At 54.4% G+C, this 24,535-nt stretch overlaps 1 protein-coding gene across 1 annotated transcript; it reads right to left on the reverse strand.

Annotated features, from left to right (window-relative positions):
- Positions 1–72: 72 nt before the first annotated feature.
- On the reverse strand, positions 73–18,566 carry LOC143695042 (serine/threonine-protein kinase pim-1-like). The gene is made up of 6 exons (XM_077184762.1): positions 18,446–18,566; positions 10,272–10,378; positions 10,093–10,143; positions 9,523–9,889; positions 284–495; positions 73–96 (listed from the first exon to the last, which is right to left on the reverse strand). Exons 1-6 carry the CDS (start codon positions 18,564–18,566, stop codon positions 73–75), a joined length of 882 nt encoding a protein of 293 aa, XP_077040877.1.
- Positions 18,567–24,535: the final 5,969 nt, after the last annotated feature.

A 24,535-nucleotide genomic window follows, 5' to 3' on the forward strand; every position in this document is an offset into this window, starting at 1 on the left:
GATAAAAGGGCGGGCGGAGCAGCCCCACCTCCCGGCGGCCGCTGAGGGCGGGCGGGAAGCGGCAGCGGCCCCTCAGCGCGGGGGCGGGGGCGCCGCCTAGCGGAGCTCGCGGGGCACGGCCCGGGCACGGCCCGGCCGGACAGAGCGGCGGCCGCGGGGCCATCGGCGGGGCCATCGGCGGGGCCATCGGCGGGGCCATCGGCGGGGCCATCGGCGGGGCCATCGGCACCATCGGGGCCATCGGCGGGGCCATCGGCGGGGCCAGCGGCGGGGCTATCGGCACCATCGGGGCCATCGGCGGGGCTTGCTCGTCGCCCGTGGACGCCAGAGAGGTCTCGGGGCAGCCCGGGGGCCCGGGCGGGTTGGCGATGTCGCCGTGGTCGCCGGCCGGGGACAGCACAGCGGGACTTTGGCCGTCGCGGGGAAGGCGGGAGAGGTCTGAGGGGAAGGGGGGGTCCCGCCTGTACAGGGAATAAATGGGGGAGCTCAGTCCTCCTGTGTGAAAAATGCGTATTTTATGATTGGCTTTTCGCAAATACTCAAATGAATATTATATGTGTTTATGTCAGAAAGTTTTGCTGTATTAATTTTCTTAAGTAGTGTGTTAAATCTAGTTTTAGGGTATAACATAATGTTAAAATGAAAACTATGCTATGTGAGATACTTTTTTTTTTTAAAGAAAGGACTTGCAGCGAGATAGCAGCCACAGGACACCTAAATCTTTCAGAGAAAGAGAATTTATTACTTTCCTATCAGAGGAAACGAACTTCTTCCTGCCTCCTCAGCCCTGAAGACGCCGTCAGGATTCAGAGGAAGAAGTTGACACTGAACAGACTCCTTGGTTTGAATGGAATTTATGCATCATGTATGAGGTGTATGAATATGCAACAGGTTATTGTTTTTAAGGGTGAATCCTCTCTTAAAGTGTGTCTTTTTTCAGGCTTCTTTTGCCCAGAAAAAGGTACCCAGATGTCCATAACTCTTTGTTTGTATTGTCTCATATTGTCCTAATCCAAATTATCCAAGTTATTATTACTCTAATTATATTGATCATTTTCTAACCATTGTATTACTATGAAACTTTTAAAAATTTAAAAAACAAGTGATTGGCGTTTTTCACATCCTGTGAGCCCCTGGTGTTGTAAATGGCTCCCCCAGAAACATCAGTACATGGGATGTTGTGTGTTGGGCACTGTGTGAAAAACACCAATCACTTGTTTTTAAACTTTTAAAAAATTGTTATAAAACAATTAAATTGTTTTATAAAACAGTAATATAATTAAAGTAATAAAAATTTGGACAATTAGGATTTAGGAGAATACGAGACAATAAGAACAAAGAGTTACGGATGTCCAAGTACCTTTTTCTGGGCAAAAGCATTGTGATGGTTGGTGGGCATGGAAAGCTGCCCTGGGCCCCTTGCTCAGGGCTGGTGTCAGTGCCCAGAGCCAGAGGGGATCCCTTGCTGGGGGCTGTGCCATGGCCACCTGCCCTGTGCCGCGCTGGCCGCTCAGGCACCAGGAACCAGCAGCCAAGGGCACTGCCAGGGCCAAAGGCCAGGTCAGCCAGACAGAAAGGGGCAGGGCTGGGCACTGTTTCCATGGCAAGCGGCACTGGGGGGGACACCTGGGGCACCTGGCCTGGCAGTTGCCATGGAAAGCCCTGGCAGGCACTGAGGGCACAGCCCCTGGCACTGAGACACTGCTGGGCCGGGTGCTGAGCACAGCGCTGAGCACGCAGAGATGGTTTTGTTCTTGCTGAGCTGCAGCACAGCCAAGGCCTGTCCTGCCCCTCGTCCAGCCACGCTGGGGAGGGGCTGGGGCTGCGGGGGAGCTGGGCAGGGGACACAGCCAGGACAGGTGACCCCAACTGACCCCGGGCACAGCCCAGACCAGAGGACATCATGCTCAGGGTATGAAGGGGGGAACAAGGAGCAAGGGGGGAATTTTGGAGGGAGGCTTTTTGCCTTCCCAGCTAACACTTAGGCAAGAGGGGGCCCTGTTTCACCAGTGGGCAGGGTCACTACCAAAGACACAGACACCAACTGAAGGAATTGTGGCATTTATATCATGCACAGCTGCAAAGCATGACAAAAGGATAAGCTCAGCAAAGCACATCATCATTAGCAAAGAATTACAAAAGAAGCTCAGCAATCCATCAGAACTCATCATTACATTTTGATGACTAACCCCTTGGTCAAACACTAGAGGTGTTTGTGGCAGACAAAGATTCTGGCTGACTATCAAGGTACACCTTACAGACATCAGTAGTACTTCAGTGACACCATTCTTCATTCTTTTTTCTCAATCTCCTTGGAGTTAGGAACAAGAATTCTGTTGTCCATGGAGCTGGCACCTTTTTAATTCCAGAATAATGCCCCCAGGCCCTTTGCTGTTCAGCTTTACCATGTTGTCTGGGGCTAACAAGGCTTGGGGGGCCCTTTCCCCTCTGGCTGGAAGGGGCCGGGTCCCAGTCCCTGAGGGGCTCCCAGGCTCCTGGATGCAATTCCTGTGCAAGTCCCTCAGTGTCACAGCAGCCTTCCCATGGAGCCCCGTGGATCAGAGCATTTGCCAAAGGGGCCCTTGGGGCAAACAGGGAGATTTGGTCTGGCAGCATGTGTAAAACAATATCCTGTCACATCTACTTGTTCTCACACACAATCCTTGGCTGCAGGGACACATTCCCATTGTTCCTGCCCAGCTTTCAGGACTCAGAGTTGTCTTTCCCAGGAGCTGCTCCTTCAGCTGCCTCGGGAGGGCCATTTGGCCTCCGGACCCACACTCTGGCTCCATTATTAGCACTGCTGCATCCAAACCCTTTATCTCCACAAATGGTGGTGATTGCAGCTGGAGCTCCTTTTTTCACAATTGTTCTCAAAATTGCAATATCAATAATTGTGCTACCCTGTCATGGGGTTGAATAATCCAATCCTGGTCACTATTGTTTCACAGAATTACTGTAATTTCTCCTGGATATTCTGCATCAATTCCTCCTGCCATGACATGAACACTTTGCAAGGCCAAGCTCCAAGGGAGCAGTTACCAAAGCAAAGTGTCCTGGAGGAATCTGAATTCCTGTTTCAGTACTGATGGCTCTCATTTGCTTTGAATTCATCCTAATTAATTCCAATGCATGAAGGCCCAGCCCTGCAGCCTCTGGGCTGGCCCTGCCAGGGGCCATCACAGCCAGAACAATTTCCCAGGCAGTCCAAGTCTCACTGCCCATGGTTGGATTTGCAAACTGGGGGCAGCCGTGCACAGCCAGGGGGTTTCCATTTCCCCCGTGGGCCATTGTTAAGGGCATGGAGCACATCTGGGAGATGGGTTCTCCATGGGCAAAGGTTCCCATCTCCTCATTTTTTCAACTGCTCTTTTAACAACCCCTTCACCCGTTCAACCAATCCTGCAGCTTGTGCATAGTCTGGGACATGAAAAACCCTGCAGGCTTCATCCCTGTATTTTTCACAGCAACAGACAAAGCCCTCTGCATCACAGTATCAGCAAACCCTGAGAAAATAGCCAATTTCATCCCTTCCTCCTTTTTACATTGTATACAATCTCACATAGTTGACCACTGACATGAGGGTCCTGGCCAATCCTGTTCTGTAGGGTATTTAGAGTTACATCCCTGAGGAGCCAAAGCTACCAAATTAGTATTGTCAGCACTATTTCACATTACTATTATTTCATATGTAGATATACATATTGATATACATATAGACAGATAGATACAGACATATATATATAATATATATATGTGTAAATATACAGATAAATATATATATTAAGGTCTTATTATACAATAAATACATATAGTTAGTTATTATATTGATATTTCACTGGCACAAATGCAGCTGAGCTCAAGATTAAAACCTTCTGCTCTTGCTCCATGTGGGAGCATTCCAACAATAATTGTTCCTTCTGAAGGTGCTGTTTCCAATGGACTCTTAACAAATTCATCTTTGTCTGCCCAAACCCACAAGTCCTTTTCCTTTTCCATGTGCAATTTTTGGATGCATTTGAAGACATTCAGGGCTGCAGCTTCTTTTACCCGACTGCCCCACTGCTCCCACGGGGCTCCCACCTCAGCCCACTGCAGAGCCAGGGAACTCCAGGGAAGGGCTTCCCATCTGGGAATTTCTGATGGCACTGATGCCTCACATTGACATTGAACAAGTGACATTTGGTTGGGATCTGGCCAGACTGGGCCAGTTTGGTTTGACCAGTGGCCAAAGTCAGCACCAAAGACACAGACTCCAACTGAAGGAATCAGTGTCATTTCCTGCAGTTCAGAGCAGCAAAGAATTACAAAAGGAGCAGCTCAGCAATGCACCCAATCATCCCCACCAAAGATTGCCTGCAGTGGTTAAGAAAGATGCAGCAGCATTTACCCTCAGCCTTTGCCATCCCCCAGATGCACACAGCAGCTGGGGAAGCTGTCACAGCCAAGGGCTGCAGAGCCACTCCTGGGCACTGGCAATTCCTGCAGGTGCCTCCAGCCCCAGCTGAGGCTCCAGGCCCGCTGGGAGAGGGCCCAGCTCTGACAGTGCTGCATGAACAAACTGACAGCACTGCTAGTGTGGCAACATCTGCTTTCATCCTCCTCTTGGCTCCCTCCCAAAGCCTGGCCAGGCCTCAAGGAGGAGCCAAGGCAGCTGACTTTGATCCTTCAGCCCCACACAAGGCCAGATGTCAGATTTCATGGCCTTCTCTGGCTCTAAATACACAAAGGTCCATCCATGTTTCACTAAGGAGTGGCTACATCTATCACAGTGCTAATGACCATGCAGATCTCAGCAGGGAGCAGATACAAAGATAACCTTTGCTTGGAAGGTTCCTCCAGAGGCCACCTTGGGCTCAGGGCCTGCTGTCCAGGCCTCACTCAGGGCTGCTGTCCAGGCCTTGGCACTTCAGGGACGTGCTTTAGTGCTGGGCTTGGCACTGCTGGCTGAGCGGCTGCACTGGGTGAGCTCAGAGGGCTTTTCCAACAGAAAGGATTCTGTGATTCCATGATGATATCCGCTGCATTCAGCTGGGGCTATTTCAGCAGCATTACTTTGCTCCAGAAGTTCCTTCTTGCCCAGCTCCTGGGGCCTGAGGCTTCAGCTCCTTCAGCTGCTGGTGCTGAGCTGCTCATGCTGAACGAGAGCACTCGGAGAGACGAATCCAGTCCATCCAATTCCTTCTGGGACACGCAGAGGGGAGGCTGTGCAAACAGGAGCATTGTTTGCTGTGGCCTCCTCTCTGCCCTTCACGCCTTTCAGCGCTTCGAAGCAGCCAAGAGCTTTCTCCAAGAGTGCAATGGAGCAGCTGTTCCTGCTTGCGGGCCTGGCTCTTCCCAGTCTCTGCCCTTGCCTGCTTCTGTCCCTCTTGCTGTGCCCTCTGTTCCCCCAGGGCTGGCTGGCTGCTGCCCAGGACTGTGGCACTGGCACAGATCCAGTGCTCCAGAGCCTCCTTTCTGTGCCCTTGGAGCTGCCTGGGCACAGCAGCCTTTTCCATCTGGAAGCTCCCCATGGACAGGGAGTGCCCAGCTCCGTTCCTTGCACAGCCTCCAGGAGCCCAGGGCTGCCATCTCAAGTCCCTGCTGGCACTGGGGGCTCCCAGGTGCCTCAGGCTGCTGTGACACCGCTGCACACGGGAGGGAACAGGGCCAGGGGCTGTGCTGAAAGTCAGCTCCATCTGCTGCTGCTGCTGCTGCTGCTGCTGCTGCTGCTGCTGCTGCTGCTGCTGCTGCTGCTGCGGGGTCATTTGTGCAGCCCTGGCCCAGAGTCAGGGATCAGATGCTGCCAGTCTCTTCCAGCCCTGGCTGCTCAGAGGTTGGGCCTTAGAGCCTCAGGTGGCCAAAGGCAGCTGCTGCTGGGCCCTCTGTGTGTGCCCGTGTTCAGCAGTGCTGCTCCATCAGTCTGTGCCCAGCAACAGGGAAAAGCCTCAGCCCTGCAGGGCCAGGAGCTGCCGGGCTCTGCCTGAGCAGCTCAGCCAGCAGGAAGGGAGCTGCTCCACACAGGAACCAGGAGCAAAGGACATTCCTTCTGTAGGACATGTTTTCTATTTAAAGGAAAAAAAGGAAAAAGAAAAAAAACTATATAAAATGTGAAAGATGAAAACAAAACCCAAGTGTTAGTGAAAAAGTTCTGAAACTTTGCATTAAGAGGTAAATGATCTTTTTTAAAGGGGAACTCAGTTATTTACATTGTAAATGTGCTGATGGCATGGATCCATCTTACTTATCCCAGCAACCTTTGAAAAGATTTTGGGCTTTGTTTCCAACATTGCCATTTGAAATTGTGCTCAAAGCAAGAGGAAATTGCTTTGTGCCCTTCCAGCTCCAAGCAGGACTGGGAATGGAAACTCTGTCAAAGCCCAAATCCTTTAGAAGATGCCCTTCCTTCTCAGCCTGGCAAGGAGCTGCACATTCCCTTTGAAACTGTCAGGGATTTCTTAGAGACACAAAGTGCCACTTAGGGCTTTTTGCTCTGGTTTGGCAGTGCAGAAGGGCAATTCTCCATCCATCAGCTCCAGACTGCACTGCCTCAGGAACACGGCCCACTCGCCAGCTTTGGCCCACTCAGGCACTTCTAGAGGAGGAAGAAAGTGCAATTGCACAATTCCAGCCAATCAAGAAGGAAGAATGGGACAGACAAACACCCTGTGCAGATCCAGGCGTTCAGCTGGGACTGTGGAGGGTTTGGGTTCTTGCCAATTGGATGTGTGTCCCCAGCTGCAATCTCTGGGCCTGCAGCAGAGTCTCACTCAGCTGCCAAAGCAGAAAGCTCAGGCGCTGTGCTCGCAAGGGGCTCGTCTGATGCAGAGCTGTCAGAGCAATGTGAGGGCAGAGCCAGCCCAGCTGGGCCCAGGGCTGAGCCCAGCAGAGCCCTGGCAGAGCCCAGAGCAGCCTCAGCAGCCGCAGAGCCCGGCTGCAAGGAGAGAAAGCAGAAAGTGCCCCTCAGCTGAGGGCTCCTGTGCCCTTGTGCCAAGGCCTGCGGTGCCCAGGCCATGCTGGCTGTGCCCAGAGCTGTGCCCAGAGCTGCCCATCCCTGCTGCCTTTGGCAGCAGAGCAGGAGGGCAGGACATGTGCCCAGCCTGCAGCCAGCCACGGCACATCCAGCCCTCAGCAGCTGCCCAGAGCAGGATGCTCCTGTGCTCGCTGCCATCTCCCAAAAGCTCTGATCCCACCCTGCCAAGCACACAGGGACCCACCTCACGCCAGCCACGGCTGCAAGAAAAGCTGCTCCCAAACCACGTCCTCAGCCTTCTCCAAGGCCACCGCCCATCCACGCCACAGCTGCTCCCAAGCACTTCCCCATCCCCACTGGACCACCTGGAACGCTTCCTCTGGAAAAACAAACAACACATTCTTGAAAAGAGATTACAGACAAAAAGGGAAAACAAGAAAAACGGGAAAAAATCTTATCTCTGTCAGGGCCTTGAGGAAGGCCCAACTCCTACATGGTAGGGAAAACCCAGCCATGGCTGAGGGAAGCCCACACTTTCTCACTTCCACCCTGCACTGCCCCCCAAAATCACGGTGATCCCAAAGCAAACAAGGGCAGTGCAGCAGCCCAGCCCTTCCTTGCCAGCAGAGCAAAGCAGCCCCTGCACAGCTTCTGGAGTCCCACCTCTGCTCCCACCATGGGGCTTTGCTTGTGTCGGGCTGGCTGCCCCAGCCCCAGCCCCAGCCCAGGCCACGGTGGCTGCTGGGGGCTGTTGGCAGGGCCAGGAGCCCACTCCCATTTCATACCCAGCCCAGCCCATGCCCCAGCCCTGCCAAAAGCAGCTGGGCAGCGACTGAAGGATGAGTTGCATCTGCCCCAGCAGAGGGGGAACCTTTGCTTCCCAGCCAGGCTGGGCCATGCCCAAATCTGGCCGCACTTCCCCACGTGGGGACTCACCTGCAAATTCCCTGTGGAGTCTGGCTTTGAAGAAGGTGCCAGAATCAAAGTCCATCACCTTCAGCCTCCAGTGGCCAGGCTGAGGAAGAGCTTCTCATCCTTGGTGCCATCCTGGCTGTCTCCAGCAGCAGCAGCAGCAGCATCCCCACCCGGTACAGCTTCTCCAGGGGCTCCTTCTCCTTCCCTGGGGGGACACCAGGCTCTCAGGGCTCTGCCCAGGGCCCCAGCTGTCAGGGAACCAGCACAAGCAAAACCAGCTTGGATGGCGGCCACCAGTGCTGGGCAGAGCAGCTCAGCTGCAGCACAAGGGCTGCGTGTGCCCATCCCACGACCCTGTGCAGTGACACAGGCAGCACAAAAAGGTCTGGGTTCCTTTGCTTCTGATTGCCAAGGCATGTGTGGAGCTGCAACTTACCAGGGCCCTGGATCAAAGTGTGCCTGTGGCTCTCTCCCTTCTTCTACGGCCGAGGAATATCCTGCACCCAAGGATCACAGAACAGGTCTTCTAATGTGGGTCTTTCCAAGGAGTTCACGGATAAACACCACCTGATCAGATCTTTGCACTCTGGGCAGAGAAAGCAGAAACTGCCGGTCAGCCAGAGAAGGCTCCTGTCTGCTTTGCCCCACTATTGCCATGCCCAGGCCATTCTGGATGCGCTCAGGGCTGGGCCTAAACTTTCCCATCAATTCCCTGTTTTGGAGGAGAGCAGGACATGTGCCACCTCCTCAGCAGCTGCCAGAGCGGGATGCTCACGAGCCCGCTGCTGGCTCCCAGCACTGGGATTCCCCCCGTGCCCAGAGAAGAGGATCCACCTTGAGAGAGCCCTTGTGGCAGCGGGAGCTGGCCCCAGCTGAGGTTCCGGCCCCTCCTGAAAGGGTGCTCCCCGCAGACCATCTGGTGCAGCAGGATGCCCAGGGACCAGATCGTTGCTGCCTCGCCATGGTACCAGCCAAAGTCGTTCCATTCCGGGGGGCTGTAGGACAGTGTTCCTATGGAATACAGATGGAGTTCAGCAGGGGGATGCTGCTGCTCCCAGAGCCTGGCCCCAGCATCCCTGGGCCTGTGGGGGCTGCATCAGTGGCACACAGGGTGACCACTGCCCTCTCGCCAGCACCTGGGACTTGTGCACAAACTTAGGCTTGGAAAAGAAGTCACTGGTGTCAGAAGAGGGCAGAGGAAGCCCTGGCTAAGCCTGACCATGACAAGCAAAGGAAAAACCCTCTCTGTGCTGGGGAAAACATGTCCTTATCGTCCCTGTCTGCATTGCCCCAAAAATATTAGGAAGAAAAGGCAAACAGGGCGAGTGGAGCAGTGCAAGCCCTTCCTCTTGCCTGCACACCAAACTGGCTGGGGCACAGGTTCCACCCCCCTCTCTGCTACCCCCACCCACAGGGGTTTGGTCGGGCTGGCTGCCCCAGCCCAGCCCCAGTCCTGGGCAGAGTGGCTGGCAAAGGCTGCCAGCAGGGCTGGAAGATGGCTCCCCACCCAGCCCCGCTCTAAAGCAACTCAGCTGAAGACTCAGTCCCCTGACTGGCAGCAAAAGGGAGAATCCCCGCTGCCACAGCCAGCTTGGGCTGGGAGATGTTGGGCCATGAGATCCCGGGACCAGGAGTACACCCTTACGTGGGCTCACCTGCAAAGTGGGTGTAGGCTGTCTCTTGCAGGTAGGTGCCACAGCCAAAGTCGATCAATTTGGCCTGCCCGGTGGCCAGGTCAAGCACGATGTTCCCTGGCTTGATGTCGCGGTGCAGGACCCCGCAGCTGGTGCAGTGCCACACGGCCTCCAGCACCTGGCGGAACAGCTCCCGCGCCACCTCCTCGGGCACGAACCGCCGTGCCCGAATGACACGCTGCAGGTCCTGACACCGCTCTGGCCGCTCCAGAACCATCACGATGTGGTTGGGCAGCTCGAACCACTCCAGGAACTGCACCACGCCGGGGAAGCCAGTGGACACCTTGGCCTGCAGCACGATCTCCAGCGGGGCCCTGCTGCCGTCGGGCTGCGGGAGGAGCACGATGCCCTCAGTGGGGCCGATGCCGTGCCAGGCCTGGGGAAGCCCTGAGCCAGCCCGGGATGCTCTGCGCCCTGCGCTGCGCCCACGCCCGCTCCCCCTCGAGGCGTCCTGGCGGCTTCCACCGTGCCGGGCCTCGGCTCATCCCCGCCCGGCAGCCCCGGCTGCTGCCTCTGGCCCCGCTCACTCACCAGCTCGCCCCAGTGCCGGACGCGGTTCCGCGGTACCCTCTTGATGGCCACCTGCAAGCCAAGGACAGCAGCGGGCTCAGCTCGCCGCCCGCCCTGCCCAGCCCCATCCTCCTCCTCCTCCTCTTCCTCCTCCTCCTGCGCCCCCTCGTCCTGCGCCCGCCGCCGGCCCCGCCGCTCACCGGGGCGCCGTCCGAGAGCCGCGTGGCCGCGAAGACGCTGCCGAATCCTCCGCGCCCCAGCAGCGAACCCAGGCGGTAGCGCTCCTGCAGGGCCTCGGGCGCCGTCCCTGCGGGCGGGACGCGGCTGTCAGCGCTCGGCCCGGGGCCAGCAACGGCCCCCGAGCGCCCCTCAGCCGCCCCGGGCCGGCCATGCCCAGGCCTTCGCTCCTCGGAACGCGGCACGGCAGGCTCGGGGCCGGCGGCCGCGCTGCCGAGCGGCGGAGCTCGGGCCGGGGAAGCCGCAGCGGAGGCGGCAGCAGCGGCCGCGCCGCCTGTGTCCTCCGCGGGCCCCGGGAGTAGCCGGGGCCGGGGCCGGGGCCGGGGCCGGGGCTGGAGCCTGCCTCGGGGCCGGGGCCGGGCTCGGGCCAGGCGGAGGCAAAGGGCGGCGATGCCGCCCCCGCACCAGGCACTGATGCCCGCCCAGCAGCGCCACCGCCAGTAGGGCCAGAGCCGGGCGGAGGCGAGACCGCGGCGGGACGGGCGGGGCCGGGCACGGGGCAGCCCCGCCCGGGGCCGGGGGCGGGCCGGGGGCATGGCCCGGCCCGGCAGGGGGAGAGGGAGGCGGGGACACGAGAGGGAGGCGGGGAGAGGAGAGGGACGCCGGGCAAGGGACCCCGGGAGAAGGGTGCCCGACGGCGGGAAATGGAGACACAGAGAAAGAAAGAGAGAAAGAGGAAGAAAGCGAGAACGAGAAAGAAGGATAGAAAGAGAAAGATCCTTATCGAGTATCTGCTTTTCTGCTTCTGCCGCTGCTGCCGCCGCTGCTGCTGCCGCCGCTGCCGCCGCTGCAACTGAAGCACCGGGGCCGTTCGTCCCCGTGTCCGTTCCCCGCTCGCCCCACGAGCCCCACGTTCGAGCCCCGCGCGCCCCGGGCACAGCCCCTGAGTCCGTCCAAACACGGGAACTTTGCAGCCTTGAGCCCAGGTGCAGAGCCCTGACTCCTGCACACTGGCACAGCAATCCCCTCGCTTGCTGCTCTGCATTGGCCTGGCTGAGGGGCAAACACTGGCGGGACACCTTCCCTTGGGCTAGGATTCCTACCTGAGCCCAGCACTGCACTTACATCTCCAGTGTTGCCTTCCAGTAACAACAGTGGAAGCAAAACTGTGTGTGCCTCATGGTATTTTAGAGTGTCTAAAAATCACTAAGCCACTGATCTTAGAGGTACAGTACATCTGGAATTACTGGGATGGAGAAGTAGTGCCCCATGGAAAAGGGGAGCATAGAAATAAATAGAGGAAAACATCTTGGATTGTTTCTTTCATTTACATTTCACTTCTGGAAAGCTGTTGCTGTTTTCCAGGAATCTTCTCCTGTCTGCTCTTGCCAAGAATCTCTCCTGGAGAACAAGGTCAAGCTTCTGTCCCAAGATTTGCCACCAGCTGCAGCTTCTCTTGGCTTTCCACACTGCACAGTGTCTGCAGCAGGACTTTTGCAGCAAAGCAGGACAAATGTTTGGAGAACTTTACGTGTCCTTTCTTTTCCTGGTGGGCTGGGGTGTTTTGCCACTGGTGAAGTTTCCATTGTGACTGTTTGTGCTGCTTTAGGGCAAATTTTGGGAGGAAGCCTCCAAAAGGGGTCAGTCTAGAAATCAAGTTCCAGTGGCCTCTCTCCCTACTAGTTCAGAAAAAGACTTCCCTTGGGAAAAGTAATAAAACCCCAGTTTATTTATCAAGTAAAGTATTCACAAGCATGAAAAATGAATAATACTAAATAAAACCTCTGACAATGCTGAAGAGATGGCAAATTCAGAAAGTCCTTTTTTGTGGGTTGTAGTTGGCTCACTCGGTCTCTTCTAAGTCCCTCTGGTGCTGGAGTGCAGCGTCCCAGACCTCGGTGGGCCACAGGTGTGAGCTGCAGGTGTTTTTCTGGGTTTTCAGTCCAGAGCAGGTTTCAACAGTTCCAAGAAAAAGGAAAGTCCCAGTCCCAGGAACTTCTCTGCCTAAGCTAGCTAAAACCAAATTGCTGGACCTGGGCTGTGAAGGCACCGGGAAATTTCCAAATCTGGGCACTGGCACTGCCAGCAAACACCAGATCTGGATGGTGCTGGAGCCAGAACCTGGAAATTTCCAACTTTTGGCTTTCTGTGCCAGCAAATCACTGGACTTGGGCTGTGCTGGCACCAGGAAGTTTTCAGATCTGGCCGCTGGCGCTGCCAGCAAACACCAGATCTGGGTGGTGTCGTTGGCAGCGACAGAAATCTGCCGGATTTGGGCTCTGCTGGCACCGGGAAATTTCCAAATCTGGGTACTGGCACAGCAAACACAAGATGTGGGCGGTGCCAGAGCCTGTAGCAGAAAGTGGCCGTGTTCTGGAATTCTGTGCCAGCAAATTGCTGCCCTTGGGCTGTGTCAGAATAGGGAAATTTCCAGCTCTGGGCACTGGCGGTGCCAGCAAACACCAGTGAAACCTTCTGGTCCTCGTCCGGACCATTGGCCAGTGGTTTCCCTGAGAACCAGCTCTGGCCACTTTACAGACAGAGACTGCTTTCATCTGCTTGTCTGGAAACAGAACTTTAATGAAGGCAAACACAACAAACAGGATGGCGTGCACAGTACACAGAGCAAAGCAGAAAAAAGCCTGGGTCCAGGGTCCAGCTGGGATATTTATCCATTTATATATGGGGAGGGGTTAAGGTGGGAACTGAGGGAAGGATCCAAGAGGAAGGAAGGATTATGAATATTACAATTTTTGCAGTAAAATGTAACCAACGGTAGCAAAGAGAACTCAGAACTTTCTAGTAACAATCTGCATAACTGAACAAGAGGATTATGGGCAGGAGCTCCTGCTGACCCCAACTAAAGAGGGTTTTCCCACGGCCTTAAGCTGAGGTCTCCTTCTTCTTTTAAACCAACCCCAACACACCAGATCTGGGTGGAGCCTGGTTTTGGCTTTCTTTGCCAGACAATTGCTGCATTTGGGCTGTGCTGGCACCAGGAAATTGCCAGATCTGGGCACTGGCGGTGCCAGCACACACCAGATCTGGGTGGGGAATGTGCAGGCACCAGGAAATTGCCAAATGTGATCTTTCTGTGCCCGTATATTGCTGGAATTGTGCTGTGCAGGCATCTGAAAAATTCTGGATATGGGCACTGGCAGTGTCAGCAAACACGAGATTGGGTTGCTGTAGGTACCAGGTATTTGCCTGGTTTTGGCTTTCTGTGCCAGCAAATTGCTGGTCTTGGGCTGTGCTAGAATAGGGAAATATCAAGATCTGGGAACTGGCAATGCCAGCAAACACCACATTTCCGGAAGGATTGGATCTGGACCCGTTCCCCTCCCTTCCCTTTTCTCTCTCAACAAGGTGCCAGAGGGGCTGGACAGCAGCCAGGCAGAAAGGGACCTGCAGGGACTGGTGGACAGCAGGCGGGACATGAGCCAGCAGTGTGCCCAGGTGGCCAAGAAGGCCAATGGCTCCTGGCCTGGATCAGGAATGGTGTGGCCAGCAGGAGCAGGGCAGGGATTCTTCCCCTGTGCTCAGCACTGCTTGGGCAGCACCTCAAGTGCTGTGTCCAGTTCCTGGCCCCCAGTTTAGGAAGGCCATGGAGGGGCTGGAGCGTGTCCAGAGAAGGGCAACAAGGCTGGGGAGGGGTCTGGAGCACAAGAGCTGTGAGGAGCAGCTGAGGGAGCTGGGGTTGTTTATCCTGGAGAAGAGGAGGCCCAGGGGAGACAAGGTGGTGTCAGGGCACAGGTTGGACTTGATGATCTCCATGGCCTGTTGCACCCTTGCTGATTCTGTGATTCTGTAAGCACCCTTGGAGCAGTTGCAGGATGAGCCCTGGGCCTCCTCTTCAGGAGCTCCAGCAGCCCAGGTCCCTCAGCTTCTCCTGCCAGCCCCAAAGCCCATCCTGTCAGTCCTGCAGAGCCTCTGCAGCTCCTCCTCACTGCCCAGAACAGGGGCCCCAGAGGCAGACACAGCAGCCCAGATGTGCCCCCCTGGCCTGGGGTGCCTCTGGGAGGCAGGGAGCAGCAGCAGGCACTGCAGGAGATTCCTGCAGCACTTGTAGGATGATCCTGCTCCCCAAGGGACGTTCCCATGGGGCCAAGCCAGGAACTGCAATGGGGAGTGGGGCCAGAGAGGGAAGGGCAACCAGGGATGGGCTGTTTGCAGGGGAGGGAGCAGGGGTGGGCAAGAGGAAGAAATTTGTATCAGGAAGAGGAAAGAAAGCAAAGGTGAAGCCAAGGAAATGCTCAGGGCAGTTTGGGGGTGGCTGCCAGGCAGCCCTGGCTCTGAGCAACAGCGTCTGCAGTGGCACAGGAAACTCCCAGCTGATGGGAACAAACCTTCTGGCTGCCTGCAGAGGCCAGGACAAACCTGGGTGGTTTCCCTGCCATTCCCCAGCCCTTGCTGGCCCCAGGGGCTGATGGCATTTGTGCTCCCTCAGGTTCATGTCCCCACAGCAACAGCATGGGGGTGCTGCCCCTGCTGTGTGCAATGCAAACAGGGGCTGCTGAGGCAGTGCTGCCGTGTCTGTGCCTGCAAGGATGGGGCACCTGTGTGAGCTGGGGGAGAGGCCAGGGCTGCAGAGGGGGGATGTTGTTGGCAGCTGCATGAGGACGCTCTTGGACGCTGCCCTGGGCTGTGCAGCGCACTGGGGATGGATCAGCCCCTGCTCTGCTGCTCCTTCCCGTCTCCCCAGGGCCCTTGCAGGGCACCAGCTGCTGCTGCCCTGGGCTGCCATGGCAACCCTGAGGACAAAGCGGTGCCAGGGCTGTTCCAGGTACAATTGCAGTGACACTGGTTGGTGCCAGCAGGTGCCATGGCAACGGCCACGGGGACCCGTTCCTTGGTTTGGTGCCATGGCAAGCAATGCCCGGAGCCGTTGTGATGGTTGGTGGGCATGGAAAGCTGGCCTGGGCCCCTTGCTCAGGGCTGGTGTCAGTGCCCAGAGCCAGAGGGGATCCCTTGCTGGGGGCTGTGCCATGGCCACCTGCCCTGTGCCGCGCTGGCCGCTCAGGCACCAGGAACCAGCAGCCAAGGGCACTGCCAGGGCCAAAGGCCAGGTCAGCCAGACAGAAAGGGGCAGGGCTGGGCACTGTTTCCATGGCAACCGGTGTCGAGAACGGCGGAAGAAATGCAGCACACAATATGCGTGAACAGCAAATCTCAAAGTTTATTGATAACTCACACATATTTATATTGGTGTTAATGAAGCTTATACATATTGCAAAAGCTGAGCTCATTATTGGTTAAAACACACATGAATCAACCACACCTACTTCTATGCTCTAATGATTATTTTGTTTCTATGCTTACATTCTTGTGGCTATTCTACCTAGGCTATCTTCATTTTTCTGGCAAAAGATTTTCTCCCCCATCTTCACGTTGCAGCAAAGGTCACCATGACCCTTGTCAGTGATTGGACACTGATTACTTAATCCCCAGCTTGTTTCCCCTATCCTTATGCAACGGTATCACATCAAAGTGGCCTTTCTCAGCTAGCCAATTATCCACAAAGCTCTCCACATTTCCCCCGTTTTTCTGTTGAACAAGCATGGTTTGATTGAATGTGGTAGATATCATCTTTTGCACCATATTCTGTAAGCATATACAAAAACATGGTAAAATTAATACTAACAACAAAGCTACAATGGCTACTACAATGCCTACCTTAACAATAAAACGTAACCATGATCCTAAGCCTAAAGATTTGAGCCATCCATCAATACCAAGGCCTGATTCTACCTGTAAGTTCCCAGTTAACCTTCGCAACTCAGAGAGCTGTGAGTGAACAGACTGTGCATGATCAGAAAGATTCATGCAACACATGCCTTCAAATTCTTCACAACCATGGCCTTGTGCAAGTAAAAGAAAATCAATTGCAGCTCTATTTTGAAGTGTCGCATGGCGAATAGAATCAACATCAAGCAAAAGACTCGAAATTGCCAAAGAAGTTGCATTTGTTTGTTTAGCAAGCCAACATCCTAACTTGTTTAAAATAGCCTGAGCACCTGCTGCCGATACCCCTGGAGTTAAGAAAGATGCTGCAACTATGGCCGCTGGAGACCAAAACTTTACATCATCCCGGCAGTCGGCTGCAAATGCATGAGCCATTCGTTTGCCTCTACGGTGGCGACAGCTCATGTTCAGTATCATGGATGTGTTGGGTGTAAGTAGAGACAGCCGTCCAAGTGTACATGGTCCCCCGTGCAGCATTGATGGGATACCGGCCCAAGCACGGTCTCCGCATATCAGGAAGTATCCTGCTGGCAATAGAATAGGGTCATTTGATGAGACTCACCCTCTCTTTGTTGTATAATTGCACCAGGCCAATGCATTACGGTAGACAGCCATGCTGGAAGTTACAACATTAGAATGGTTTTTGACTGACAGCAGGCTTCTATAGCTAAAATGAATGCATGCATCTGCCATCACTGACCCTAACAGCTCCAACTCTTGGGGTTCCTGCAGTGCTATAGGAAAGTGAGAAATCCACTGATCCCAATTATCCACACTCGTCCTAGCATTGCTGACCTTACAAGTTGGTATATTTGAAGGGCACGGCCAGGGATCTGCCGGCAATCCAACCAAACAGGTTGTGAATGGATTGCCAGGAGAAGATAATGACAGACAAATAGCCTCCTGTTTAGTTAAGGAGCACGGAGCCTGCTGGGCCTGGAGCTGCCCCTGGGCCAGGTTTCAGGCCAGCGCCTGCGGCAGGGAGATGCAGTGGGGGAAGGGGGATGGAGAGCTGCTGGAGAGGCGGCCTTGGGGCCAGCAAAGGCCAGTTAGAGGAACTCACAGCCAGGCCAAAGACACCCGTTTTGTCCCCATCGGTGGTGCACGTGCTGTGCTTGGGCCAGCTCCCCAGCACGTGCAGCAGTATCAGCAGCACCGGCTCTGCAGTCCTGGGCGAGCACATGATGCTCTTGCACATGGTGAAAGCAGCTCTGTGGGGTTAGAGCTCTGTCTCAGGGGGGTCTCAGACACAGCAGCGGGGCCTGGGCAGCAGTGGGGAGCTGAGCTGGCTGCCAGCTCTGCCTCTGCCCAATGCCACTGGCCAGCAGCAGCCAGGCAGCCCAGGCCTGTGGGGACAGGCCCCTGAGGGGCAGCGAGGGAGCATGGCAGCAGGCTCGGGGGCTGACGTGCCAGGGCTGGCAAAGGGACCAGCCAGAGGGCCCTGGAACTCTCTGTTGCTCAGGCCAGGCTACAACCTGTCCAACCTGGGCCAGGCTGTACAGGCTGATGGGCTGGGGAGCCCTGAGCCCCTCTGGGCACGTGGGCCCCATACCTGTCACAGGACGGGGCCACGCGCAGGAGCGTCACGACTACGTCAGCGGGCTGTGCTTCCGTCAGATCCAGCAGGCACCTGTTCAGCCTGTGCTCAGCAAACTGATTGGCCAGGAGCCACTGGTGGATGTACCTGACCATGGCGGGCACCTGGAGAAGGCACGGGGAGACTTGGAAAGCTGCCAGAGGGAGGAATGTCCCCAGCTTCTCCAGACAAGTGCTTCCCTTGCCACCACACTGCCATGGCCTCCAAGAGTTCCAGTGAGCAGCAGGCATGGCTTGGGAGAGCAAGCAATTCCTGGCAGGATCAAAGCCTGGCCACAGGCTGCTTACTTGCTTTGGCTTGGAAAAGCCCTCCTCTACGAGCATATCCAGCAGAGCAGCACTGGTCTTGCTTTTGAAGATGTGCGAATAGGCTCTGAGACCAGTGCCCATGGTGCTGGTCTCTTCCGCCCGAATTTTCTTGATGAATTTGCAAACCAGCTGTAGGAGAAGGGCAAGAAGCCAGGCATGTTGCAGGCAATGCTCCAAGCGCGGTGCCAGCAGGCCCAGCCCAGGTGGGGATGGCTGCAGCTACCTGCGCTGTTCTGCGGAAGAGGCCACGGGCGGGCTCCTGCTCTTGTGTGCGCTCCAGGGCTGCACCTGGCAAAGAGCGAGCGCAGCCAGAGCTGAGGGGCTGCGGGAGAGGCCGGAGAACACGGCCCAGCCCTGCGCTGCCCAGGCAGGGAGAGCCCCGGGATGCCCCAGGGGATGGAGCACAGCCTCTGCGGGGTGTCTGCCCGGCCCCTTTTTTGTCCTGTCCATGGGCATGGCCCAGGGGATGGCATGGGATGGGATGGGATGGGATGCAAAGGCGCCAAGCTGGCTGCAGGCACCAAGCCTGTGGCCCAGCTCTGCCACTCACCCTCCTGCGGCAGCTCAAATGGCAGCACCTCTTTGGTCTCCTGTGCTGGAGCAGCTGCAGGGCCTTCTTCCGCCTCTTCCCCCCAGGGCACCTTGGGCTCTCTCAGGGGTCTCTGCTCCATGTTAGTGGCTGGATTTTTGGCTACTTTCAGGAGAGATACCTCGGAAAAGCTCCGAGTCAGCAAGTCCTGCAGTTGTGCTTGGAAGGCACCTTCAAGACAGAAGACTCGGCAAGGCTACAGGACAGCAAGTCCTGCACTCTGGTCTCGAGGGCTCCTGCCACAAGGACAGGAGACTCCTGGATTGTGGAGGGGTCACGGATTCAAGGTGTCAATGGTTGTGGTCAGGCCTCGAGGGCACTGGTGGCAGGGATGGGAGATGCCTCTGGGGCACCAAGTCCCACGCCCTGCCCTCGAGAGCACCTGCAGAAAAGAAGTCTCGGCAAGGCCACGCGTCACCAAGTCCTGTGGCCTGGCCTGGAGCTCAGCTGCAGGAATAAGGCCTCGCAAAGGCTGCGGGTCAGACAGGAACGAGTGTGCTGTGCGGGGCCTCCTCACGGCACCGCTCTGTCCTGTTCTGCCCCGTTGCATGCTCCCAGCAGCCGGGCAAGCTTCTATTTCCCACGTGTCACAAAGGGGCCTTGGTCACCGGGTTCCCTTCCATGGCACGCTGACCGTGCTGCAGCGTGCCAGCCAGGGCCCTTGCACACACTGCCTTCTGCCCTGGGGCTGCCCCCAGCCCAGCCCAAGTGGCCCAGCTTGGAAGGAATCCCTGGCACCAAGTGTCTAAGACAGCCCAACAGGGTCTTTAGGACCGGCTCAGACCATCAGCAAATGCTGCCCTGCTCTGCAGGCTCAGGGCAGCAGAATGAGCCCCATGGTCTGATGCCGTGCTGGGAAGGGCACAGGACCTTCCAGAGAAGCTGGCACGGCTTCCTTGGGACTCAGCCCAGCTGGTGGCCATCCTAAACCTGCGGGTATGACATGGACAGGAACATGTGGGCCAGGGCATGAATGCTGCTCTGACCCCTGGGGCCCAGGGAGTGCTGACATCAGCAGGTGTGGCAGAGTCCCTGCCCAAGCAGAGCTGCCACCCCCCGAGCCCTGGCAGCGCTGGTGCCCATCTCCTGCCCCAGAGACCTGTGCCCCCGGGGGGCTTCTGTGCCACAGGGAGCCAAAGCCCACGTGCATTGGGGGCAGTGCTCCTTCCTGCAGGGGCTGTTGGCAGCAGCACCTGGAACAACTGCTGGCAACACTTGGTCTCTGCCAGAAGGTCTCACTCCCTGCTGAAATTATTTTCTCATTGAAGTCATTTCCTTCAGCACAAAAACATCTTACTGAAGGCACAGAAGAATCTGGGGTTTAAGATTCCTCAACTCAGAAAAGCTTTACTTTCCATTGCTCAACTCAAGTAGTTCCAAAAAGTTGCAAACTTCCCACATTCATTGGGATTGCCTGAGAAGGTGAAGAGTTGGAATCTTGCTTATCATTGTTATAAATGATCAAATCGTGAGCCAAAATTATCAAAAATTTAGCAAAGATTCATTAATTTGTCTGCGAGACCGAATTCCGATGTTCGAAACCACCACAGCCAAAGAGACAGCGCCGAGCCCGAGTTTGGCGCTGGGTGAACCTGGACCTGACCCCTCGAGTGTCAGAGTCTCCCCCATTCACGCACGCTGCTTCTTGCAGCGAGGTTTTATACAGTTCATTGTGCCCAAGGCAAAGATGACCAAATTTCCTTTGTAACTCTTCACACGCATCGCTGTTTCTTTCCATGTGCAGAGCTGGACAAAAGCCGGGTCCAGGTGTGCCATTGGTGTCAATCGGCTCCGGGGAAGCCGTGTATGCAGATGTATCAGTTTGGCGCCGCTGACTGTCTTGAGAGATGCAATTGGCAAGGCGATAATCGCTCTTGGGTGGCTCCTGAGGACTCGGGAAACCGGTGATCACCGCCCTGGATGCTTCTATTCTTACGTTAAGGCATCGATCGTTATCTTAACGTGTGTCCAGGAACTAGTTGAATCTAAATAGACAGCTGCTCCCGGCTGGCATGGTCAAAGGCATGCTTTTGGATTTCATAATATTTTTTACCATACATTAATAGCATGAATTATCCCTACCATATTATACAATCCCTCCCCTTTTATATCACTAATTTAATTCATGCTTCTTTTATAGCCCAAATTGCTAAATTCTTTTTATATCTCCTTCTATTTGCCACCATTAAGGGTCTTTCACAAAGAGAGTAACCTTTATTAAACTATTCTGTACTCCCCTTATGGAATACCCTGATACTCAGTATTGTTTACACTCGTTTTTGCTCGTTTCTTAAATTTTGCCAATACTTGGGCAGCATTGCTGGCATACTTCTTTTCTCCCAGGCTCATGATCTTAGGTGTGTTGCTTCCGGAAGCCAACTCCGGGTGCACGGGCACTATTGCTATCTGCATCACCTGTACGACGGAGTGGATCAGTCTAATAAAACAAGGAATTACACATGGCAGGAACAGGATTCCAGCTACTGAATACAGCACAAAGAACATAGTTGTATTCCACCAGGCCCCATCAAACAATTTGTCCCACCATGAAGATTGCAAAATTGAATTCCATATTTGAACAGGGACATGGGCCACTTTCTTGATTTTGTCTGCCAATCCTCTCATGGTCTCCCCATAACTGTCAATCTCAATACAGCATTCTGATTCATTGAACTTTCCACACACTCCCCCTTCTTCGGCCAGCAAATAGTCTAAAGCTATTCGATTTTGGTACACAAATGCCCATACCTGGGTGTGCTGCTGACTAAGTAAATCCAGGGCCTCAGAGGTGTGATTTGATACCATTTCCACCACTGCCTGCAGCCGAATCAGCCGGCTCAGTAGGTAAATCGGAGTCCTATACCCGTAGCTTCCATCTTGAGCCCACGTGCTCGGTCCATAATAATCAATTATTCTTGCAGCCGGCCACTCTTCCTCCCCCCAGGTTTGTTTACCACTTATTACAGGTATCATCTTTTTCAAGCTTCTCCTCTCCCTCCTCAGGGTCTCATACAGAGGAGCCCCTAGTAGGTTACTTTTCATTCGAGGGAGAGTAAAGAAGACTGGCCGGATCATGCCCAGAGTGCATGATCCCTTCCACCTTGGGGGTAACTCACTGTATGCCTTTTTCCCGCAAATTCAATCAATTCCATCTGGGGCTTTCCATCTGATATTCGTCCTCCCTGGGTCTCCCCAGTATTCTCTCAAGCCCTCCAAGGATTGGAAAGGGTTGGCTCCAGGATTTTTGACTCAGCACAGTCCTATCCTTTTGTTCCATTCGCAATTGGTCTCATTCTTCCGGCTCCAGTACCCCGTAGGGGTTCTGGTTGCCAGACCTTGCCCTTGTTGTTTGAATTTACTGTCAGGGTAGTTACACACGGAGTGTATCCCACCATCTCAGTATATTCCTTTCCTTCCCGACTGATGCAAATAGTTCCAATTACCCTCTGGTCCAAAATCTACCCCTCAGGCCTCTGTGCCAACTTTGAGACTTTTGGATTGTCCCATTTCAGAAGCTGTTCCGGAGCCAAACCTTCCCCTTTTCATGGCCATTTCTCTGCTGACTTCAGCCCCTCACAAATCCAGCAATTTGACAATCCCAATTCAGTTGCAATTTCTTGCATCAAATCAATCGATTTCTGTCCGGGGAAGGCAATTCCCCATCAGCATATTTTTTCTCAAGTAATTCATTCTGTTCTTCCAGAGTTTTTAATCTCTCTTGTTCAATTCTTTTCTTCCTCAGTTCTGACTCCCTTCTCTTCAATTCCTGAGTGATCTCTCATTCTTCCCTCAGGATCCTCACCATCTTTATTTTTCATGAAACAGACAACCCGGTCATATTGCAGGCACACCCTATCATCATTCACCTGTGCCAAATCCAATATGTCATAACACAATGGGTTCACATGGTGATACGCGACAAAGATCGATTCAGTTTTTCCCCCAACCCACATGGTTCGATTGCATTGGTTACAAACGGGGATTGACATTATTTCTGCACTCCGTTTCCGTATCTGATGCTTGTGCTCATCTGACTGCCCGTTCCTTGACCCTGCCTCAGAATTGATACACCAAATCTCCTTGTCCAATTTACATAATTTGACCCTTGTGCCGTTCACCCAACAGTACCTGCCAGGCTCCTTGATGCATTCTTCCGGGGTTTGGTATGCTGAGGGTTTCCCATCCCCTTGCACAACTGGGACCACCTGAGGGCAACTTCCGCACTCATCTGCAGAGCTCTCGTTTCCGCCTCTCATCGGGACCTCAATGTGCAGACTGCGTCCTGCACATGGCCAGGCTCAGGCCAGTCAGGATTCCCACCAGGCGTACTCCTCTGCCTTTGCCTCCTCCCCCTGGGGTGCCACCAGCGGTGGGGAAGACCATCTTCGCAGCAGCAGGAGTATTCTTCAGGGAACACATTTTCTGACCTAGCCGCATACCTCCTTTTAAAGGCGCCTCACCGTGAAACCTTGACGGCATCTGAACTGCACGGTACCTTGATTGATTTCCAGCACTCCACATCCAGAATCTCTGCCTTTGATCTAAGCTTTCCACGCACCCCGTTCTGAAAAATCTGAAACCACTCCTGTGAATCTAATTCAATGATTCCTAGATTTGTGGCTAGGGTTAGGATTCGGTCAGGCGGCTCAAGCTCCTCCTCCAGACAGTGAGTGCACAACCCCTTTGGCCTCTGTCCCCTTCTACAGTGTACAACAAACACCCCCTGACAGTATTCACATTTGAAATGTACAAACAGATAGCATACACAGTCAGACAGTCTACAACCTATCCGATCACTGTTGGTCATTTACAAGGATGTTGGAGTCTGAGTTTCAAGTTGCCTGGGGAAGAAGTGACCTTCCACTCGGGCGCTTCCTCCTGATGTTCGACTTTCTTCACCCTAGATGTGTGCGTCCAGCCTTTCTCCGCCATCCGAATGGCTGTGTCTGTTGTCAGGAGCACAAGAAAGGGGCCTTCCCAGTGAGGGGAGAGGGGTACATCTTTCCACACTTTCACAAGCACTCTGTCACCCGGTTGGATTTTGTGGATAGTGAATCCCAGAGAAGCACTCTGAGATATTATCCCTTGTTTCCTGAGTTCTTGCAAATTTTTGTTGATTGTAACCAAATATGGTTGAATCTGACAGTCCTCAAGCCTGGGGTGTCCATCCCATGTCTATATGGCATCCCATACAGCATTTCAAACTGTGAGAGTCCCGTCTCTGAATGAGGCATCATCCTGATATTAAGCAATGCTAGAGGCAGGCATTTCAACCAATCCGAGTTTCTAAAATTAATTTAGACAACTGCACTTTCCAAGTCGGATTCATCCTTTCCACTTGTCCTGAGCTCTGGGGATGCCACAGAGTGTGGTATTCCCACCAAATGCCTAGCACATCAGCCATCTACTTAATAATCTTTGATGTAAAATGTGTTCCTTGGTCTGAATCAATGCAATTCACCACCCCATATTGGGGTACAATTTCCTCTAGTAATTTTCTGGACACTGTCTGAGCCCTTGCCCATGGGCTAGGAAAAGCCTCCACCCAATGGGTCAATTTGTCCACGATCACAAGCACAAATTTGAATCTCCCCACTTTTGGCAATTCTGTGAAACCAACTCGAATTCTTTCAAATGGTCGGTACGCTACGGGGCGATTCTCCAGGATGGCCTGTTTTGCCCTTGTCTTGTTGACTTTCTGGCAAATCAGGCATCCTTGTACCTCTTGTTTGGCCAATTCGTAAATTCCCTTGCACCCAAAAAATTTCAAAAATTGCTCTGCCAGGGCCTGTGCCCCCCAGTGTGTTCGCTGGTGCAGTTTCCACAAATCCTCCTGGTAAAACCTTTAGAAACTAGTTCTCTCCCATCAGGTAATCTCCACTTACCTTCTTTCAATTTTCCTCCAATCTTTTCATAACATTCAATCTCCTCTTGAGAGGGCTGTGGAGGATCATCTGGGACCTCAGTCCCTTTGATCTCCGGGGTATTCACCGTCATCAGTGCCATGGTCTTGGCTTCCTGGTCCGCCAAATTGTTTCCCCCGGTTCAGAA

Source organism: Agelaius phoeniceus, chromosome 11 (assembly GCF_051311805.1).
Source record: "Agelaius phoeniceus isolate bAgePho1 chromosome 11, bAgePho1.hap1, whole genome shotgun sequence".
NCBI classification, from domain to species: Eukaryota; Metazoa; Chordata; class Aves; order Passeriformes; family Icteridae; genus Agelaius; species Agelaius phoeniceus.